Raw genomic sequence first — 7691 nt, 5'->3', positions numbered from 1 at the left:
GATTATGAATATTCATGAATTTTATTCCTTCGCGAAGGCTAATAATAAATAACAATAGTCCACAATATCTTGCTACATAAAGAGACTAAGGTGAAAAGAACATGAATATAAATTATGCTAAAAATCTGAAAAGTACATATGGTACGAAAGAGGAAAAATTATAATATATCAACTCTATTTGATGCCCACATAAAAACAACACAGTTCATGTGTTTCTTCATTGATCCCGTAGCTCAGCCAAAGTGAAAAATGAATTGGCAATAGAGCTCAAAGCCTCTTCTGTATACACCCTCATCTCCTGTACTTAGCAAGCTCATACACCAACCATAACTGCAACATAGGCCAGTTAACAAATTATTGCATTATTGAGTAGAATACAGAGCATTTACCTGCTTCCATTAACAAAAATGCTCACACAGGATTCTTCCTCCATGGCTCTGAATCCACACAGCAAATTCAAATCATGAGATCCTTAATGCAGAATCGTCATCCATTGTCCATACGAATCCTGGCATGTCCAATCTTGGCCCGGCAACTGTTCTGTAGACATAAAGCTTCTCCACCGGACTGCTCTCTGGCCTCGAGTCCGGAGGTCCACTTTCATCCATGACTTCAACGTTGAGTCTCGGCATTTTCTGACCCAGAACTTTACATGCTCCAAAGCTCACCGAGCAAGAGGACATCCAAAGGGATCGCATTGTCTCCAGCTTTGCAGCATTGGCCAAGAGAGCTTTGTCACCAAACGGGCAGTCCCTAATCTCCAGCTTCCTGAGGTTGTCGCACCCAGAGAGAACATGGTGGAGTCCCAAATCACTATCTCCAGCAAAAGCTACAGAAAGCATCTCGAGCTTCTTTCCATATGTCCCAATGTACTCAAAAACACGATCAGTAAGAAGCCCTGAAAGGGAAAGGCGACGAAGATCCTTGCAGTGTTCAACAATAGCTCCAAAACCATCATCCAGAGGTTGGAGGGTGAGGTAGTCAGGGGATCGTGGCTCAATTATACATAGCCGAAAACGAGTCAAATTAGGCCGGTTCCTGGCAATTGTGTTTAGGGCAGCATTTGACATTTGACGACAAAAATAAAGAACCGACTGAAGCTTGGGACAACCCTCGGAGACAGAAACAAGACCCTGCTCTGTCAATGCTACATTTGGTTCCAATCCAAACGGGTCAGACGGAAACACCCTCAACTCCCTCAAGTCCTTACATGATGCAGCAAGAACTTCAAGGCCATCATCCTCAATGTAATCCAGAACCTGTAAGAAATTACCTTGATCAGCCAATAATCAAACACTACCACTGTTTGGACATGAAACTTACAATAAATGGATCACATTATATGGACCAACATACCCATAACTTCTGCAATTTCTCGCACAGAGAGACAAGCTTAATAAGTTCGGGGCTCTGAACTGTAGCATAACTCAAGTTTAGTGATATTAGCTGGGAGCAGATAGGGTAAACAGCTGGAAGATAAGACGGGAGCACATCCCAGAAGCCAGACAATGTCTTCAGCTGCTTGCATCCTGCAAATGCCTCTGCCAAGTTCGAGAAGACGTCCGGCCTCATCTCAGAGGTGTAAGCTCCAGTACCTAACTCAGCCAGCTGAGGAGCCCCACGGAGAAGGTTGGGTAGCCGATCAAGGGGCACAGCCCGATTGAGCCGGAGGGTCTTCAAGTTGGGACACCGACTAACTAGGCGCTCTAGTGCCAACAGATTGACCTCATTACCTAAGCAGGAGATGTTTAGGGATTCTAAGGACGTGTATGAATCAGGAAAATCACTTAGCCAACGCCCACTAAGGTCCTCCACTTCGCTCTCCCGCAAGTCCAACTCCCTCAAATTCCTACAACACGAGCAGATAGTAGGTTTATCAAAAAGAGGTTAAGGCACTAGGTTAACAAAACCATCAAAAGTTCAGGTTTTCAACCAATAGACGTTGACCCAATACACAAAAATCATTGTCGTTGACTAACAATACTGGGATATGTTTTTTAACTGTTATTAGTTCTATCAAATTCACCGTAGCTCCCAACTAACATAACTAGTCGAATAACTACAAAACACAAATAACAATACCATCATTGAAAGGGTAGAATTTCTTTTGACGAAACAAAACGGGGTACAAACTCAGAAATCTCTAGAGTTTTTCCCTACATAAGAAATTTAAAAAATTACCTGGCGGATTAATGCCTATTATCCTCATTAATTTTATCTTGAACTGAAGAATAAATCATTAGTAAAAAATGTTATTGTTAATTGTAAATTCTTTTAATTATTTCAACCTTTTTTCTCATCCTCATGAAATAATTTACTCTCTTAATTAATGTTTGAATTTTTTCACCTTAGAAAAAAAAGTTAGCTACCATGACATAGCAGACAAATCTCTATCTCATTTCACGAACTAGCACCGTCCAAAATTAAAAGAAAAAGTTATCCTTTTCATATAACAATTTAGCTAGTAGTTTTTCCTTTAGAAAATAAATTACTCCTGTTTCTAGATTTTACTAAAAATCATTAATAAGAAAAACGGAAAAAGACAAAAAAAATTGCCTATAACCTGATTTCAACATACTTTGGTCTTTAGACTTGGAAATTAAACATCATAGTTCACTTGATTTGATTTCTCAACCAAACACCACAAAACAAAAAATAAAACTAACAGAAACAATAAAGCAGAATAAAAACTATTCAAAACCCAAAAAAGAAAAAGTACAGTACAATTTCTAGTAATGAAGTAAACAGTAATGATATAAAACCAAAACACAGCACAATAGATCGCGAAATGAAAGAAGACCAAAGCAAAGCAAAGTGAAGAAGAAGAAGAAGAGCTAAGCAAACCTGCAATTGGCAGCAATGGCGGCGAGTCCTTCAGTGGTGAAGCCCTCACATGAGCTTAGAACAAGAACCTTGAAGTTCCTAAACGATTTGGCGATAATCTCGAGGCTCTCGTCGCTAACAACCATCCTTTTGAGCCTGATCTCTTCAAGCCAAGGATACGCACCCGCCATGGCTCTGATCCAAGGACAAGCAAACCCTCCCCAACCTTCTGGAACAAGATTGAAGTCCGCAAAGTGCGGTTTCCCCTTCAGCGTAACGGATCTCAGCTCCGGGAACCTCTTAATCAAGATCGGAGGGCTAACGGCATAGCAGTTTCCGACGAAGACCTTCCTCCGGCACCACCGTTCGATCTCGTACCATGACTTGCACACCAGCGAGATCGAGCTTCTGTCCTTATCGGAGATGATGAAGGAGAACACGTGCTCCAGCACCTCTTCTGGAAACGAGTACGCAGCTTTCTTCATGGCTAGGGTTTCGATTTTGTTAAGCTCTCGAATTCTATTGAAACGACGTCGTTTTACGGTGAAAGGTGAGTCACTTAATAACTGAATCTTGTGTCTGTTGTGTTAGATCTGAGAAGAAGAAGAAAAAGAAGAAGACATTTTGAAGAAGAGAGTTGAAAGAGAGAGAAAGAGAGAGAGTGGTGTGTGGAAGAGAGAGAAGATAAGAAGAGAGAAGGGTGCGAGTGTGTGTGTGGAGGTTTATTATTATTATGATGGTGGTGATGATGGTGATGATTGATGAACCATTGGGGACGGTTAGAAATTAACTAGGGTTAAATAGGTGGTGGTTGAAGGGAAAGGGTTGTGATGAGAGTGGGATCTACGGTTCTGAGCCTGTCCAGGTGGATTTTTGTCGAAGGATAACCGTTGGATTAGCGGTGTGAGATTGAAGGTGGGATCTTATCCGGTTGAGAGAAATTGGGAGCGAGTAATAAACGTGTTGATTGTTTTTTTTTTTCTTTTTTCTTTGTGAAAATGAATATGTTATACTACTACTAGTTTAAATTTTTGTATTATAAAAATAATTAGAAAAGCAATATATAATATTATTTTTAATATTTTTTACTTATCAAAAAATAATGTGAGACAATATGAAAACTATATTATTTAATTGAATTAATACATTAATATAAAAACCTATTTATGTACCTGCCAAAAAAATAAATTCATTTTTTTACTTAACCATAAAGTTGAGTATTCTTAATTTTTTTTATTATGATATTACCAAAAAAATTATTTATTGTTTTATATTTATTTATTAATTTATTAATATGAAATTAGGAAATTACATAATAAAATTCTATTACTATAAATTTTACTTTCAGAGTTTCAGTATTTTTTTTTATAGATATAAATACTGAATTATGGAATATAATACTAAATTACCTTGTCACCCCAAAAAAATAGTAAATCCCTTGAGAAATTATCATGAAAGAAGTTATGTATCATTGGGAGTTTGAATGAGGGGTTATTTTGTAATAATACAAATATTAGACATATCAAATGATGACAATTCATAGCATATGAATTTTTATAGCAATTTATGGTAATAATAGTTGAACAAAATATATGACAAAAATTCACTTACTTTTTTATCATAGTATTCTGTCATACGTAATTTCTAATTTTTACCAAAGGAATTTGAAGGTACAACAATTTTGGGATAGAATTATAGAAAGTACAAAATAGAGACGAGAAGGAGAAATTCTTGTTATTTATTTATGTACTTTCTTCTTTTAATATATCGCGAGATGGTGTGTTTGATAAAGTGTTATAATGTGTATCGTAATGGATATGGAAAGGGAATCTCATGATTCAAGTTACACGGCTTGATCTCAAGATCATGGATGCAATGGGGACCACATTTTCATCCAAATAATTTAACTACTGTTTTTCTATAAATATTTTTTTATTTTTATTATCTTCTCATACCCTAGATAAGTTACACAAACTTCATTGGATCCAATAGAATAGAAAGAAAGAAAAAAATACCATGATTTTGGATAAAACTTTATGAATTTAATTAATATGTCATGATAGAAATCTAGTGTAAAGTAATTTTGTATCAATCAATGAAAATGCTATAAATAACAAATTATGCTAAATAATTACTATCTATTATGACAATTATCTATCATAATTACTCAATTTTCATAACTATATATTTAAATATTATTGTAAATTGTTCAACAAAAAAAAAGATATTAATGTAAATTTTTTTTTTAAAATATAAAAGATGCCAACCACAATTAAAAGCAGAGTGCCAAACTTATTGTACAGAAAAAATGTTGGGCCTTTTTTTTCATTTGTCAATGCCCATAAGAGTTTTTTTTTATATTTTTTTTTCTTTTAAAAAATTACTTTTCTATTATTTGGAAAATTGTTTTATGATGCATGATTAAGAAAATCTTAAGTTTTTAGTTTTTACATAAGGATGAACCATTTATATAGTTTATTTACCCTTAACTACATTTATTACATTTTATAAAATTAATCTGTGTACGTTTAGTAGTTTATTAGGCAATTATAAAAGAATAATGAAGTATTTTATCACTAAAATTATTTTACATAATTTGACAATTATGTAAGCGATAATTGTACATTTAATTAGTAAGATATCAAAAATAGATATAAGGTATGATAATGTTTCCATAGTTATGTCACATATACGAACTCATATTATTTTGATCATTATTGCAATTATTTTACATTATGAATGGTTTAGTATGAAAAGAAAAAACTTAAATTAAATTTTGAAAAAGACATACTATTAGGGTAATGAATGAATTCCAGTGGAACTTAGACATCATGCATGTCCAATCATATAATATGTGACCGTTTTCATTCTAAGTATATATATATATATAACTGTTTCCCCACACAGTCATGTCAAACTCATTTATTCACCCAATCCTAATCTACCCCACTTTCATCAATTGTGACATAAACATTTTTCCTTTTATTATTACTATTTATATATTTTATATAAATCCTTATATAATAATGTTTATTTGCATTGCATTTTAATTATTGTACAGTCATTTAGTTATCTTTTTTAATGATCATTTTAGGGTAATTATTCTTTTGATTGGAAATGCATAATAATTATTAAACTTGTGTGTAATAAATAAAATTATTTATGATTAATTACAAAAATTTATCCAATTTCAAATAAATATGATCAATTTGTGTGATAGATAATCTTATTGGTAATTGATCTTAATTTTCCTTCTCAACCAACATATAAAATTTGATATTAGGAAAATACTTAAATAAAATGTTTTTATTTATAAATAAATACTTAATTATCATTATTTCCACAAAGAAATTATAAAAATATAAAGTATAAATTAATATGAGCATGCTTACTATTTATTGAATTTTTTTTAATATAAAAAAAATATTCTTTGGACGATAAAGTTAAAAGGATAAATTTAGATTAAAATGAAATGATATATAAAAGGTATAAGAATGATAAACAATAGCATAAAATAAGAGTAAAGTATCGTTTTTGTTCCAACGCTTAGGGTAAGTTCTATTTGTATCTCTAACGTTTAAATCGTCCTATTTGTATCTTTAACGTTTATAAAAGTGATTCAATGTTATCCTACTATCAATTATACTAACAAATCAGATTATATTTTTCAATTATTCTCACTTGGATGTATTCATTCTCAATTAGGTCTCATTTGGATGTGTTCGATTTTAATATTATACCCACTATTTGTGTTTAGATTCAATTATATGTCCCTAGAAAAGTGAATTATATAAATGTTGTAGGAATTAGTTTCAACATTTGGTGAGCTATTTTTCGGAATAGATTATCGATTTTATCTCATATATTTGTATTATAACTTCAAGAAGTGATTTTTAAAACTCAAACTAAAGCGCTCATGATGTGTAATTGACGGCAGGATAACATTGAATCACTTTTACAAACGTTAGGGATACAAATAGGACGATTTAAACGTTAGGAACACAAATAGAATTTACCCCAAACGTTGAGGACAAAAACGATACTTTACTCCATAAAATAATAATAATAATAATAATAATAATAATAATAATATCAATCCGTATATATATCATTGACGTTTTATGATAGCTAATAATAATGTAAATATGTAATGATGATCGATTTCACTATTTACCTTTGACGAGTATATATATGAATAATAATGAAACAGCTATCATATCATACTTGTTTTTGTCCTCTTATTTGGGTCAAAATACCAACTAAATTTTGTCCTTTAAATCTTAAAAAATATACTCAGTATTTAGTATACTGACATTAAAATTAAGGTCTCCAGTGTTTACGTCGAGTAACATCCTTAACAACTCAAATAAATGCACCATAATAAATATGTCACTATTAAAAAAAATTATGCTCTTGCCATTTTGTACTATCAAAGTATATATTAATTTTAAGAATATTATGAAATAAAATATTTAATTTAAAATTATTTTTAATGTATTGAATGCGTAAAAAATTTTAAAATATTTATTTATTATTAAATTTTTAAAATGTATCTCTAATTAACTACAAGATAGTTAAATCCAAAAAATCAATATTTTAATACATATATTCTAAATACATTAAAAAATAAAATTATTAAATTATTTTTATAAAATATTTTTTTTTAAACGTTGTACTATATTGTATATTTATCGAACTCGTAATGGATATAAATGCCTATGGTAAATAATAAGGTTGATTAACTTTATTTTCATTAAGAGTACTTTTTCAATGCAACATATTTCGTAAAAGAATTATTATATGGAAGAAAAGTCAACATCAAGATTATTTTCTTTCTTCTTCCACTATATGACAATTTTCAGGTGTAT

At 31.5% G+C, this 7691-nt stretch overlaps 1 protein-coding gene across 1 annotated transcript; it reads right to left on the bottom strand.

Moving 5' to 3' along the window:
• Nucleotides 1-3594, bottom strand: LOC112728490 (protein TRANSPORT INHIBITOR RESPONSE 1). Its single transcript, XM_025778632.3, has 4 exons — nucleotides 2845-3594; nucleotides 1357-1849; nucleotides 416-1259; nucleotides 1-330 (listed from the first exon to the last, which is right to left on the bottom strand). Exons 1-3 carry the CDS (start codon nucleotides 3306-3308, stop codon nucleotides 462-464), a joined length of 1755 nt encoding a protein of 584 aa, XP_025634417.1. The 5' UTR covers nucleotides 3309-3594; the 3' UTR covers nucleotides 1-330; nucleotides 416-461.
• Nucleotides 3595-7691: the final 4097 nt, after the last annotated feature.

This window comes from Arachis hypogaea, chromosome 12, assembly GCF_003086295.3.
Source record: "Arachis hypogaea cultivar Tifrunner chromosome 12, arahy.Tifrunner.gnm2.J5K5, whole genome shotgun sequence".
NCBI lineage: Eukaryota > Viridiplantae > Streptophyta > Magnoliopsida > Fabales > Fabaceae > Arachis > Arachis hypogaea.
Note: the sequence above shows the minus strand (reverse complement) of the source record. Positions and strands in the feature narration are given on the sequence as shown.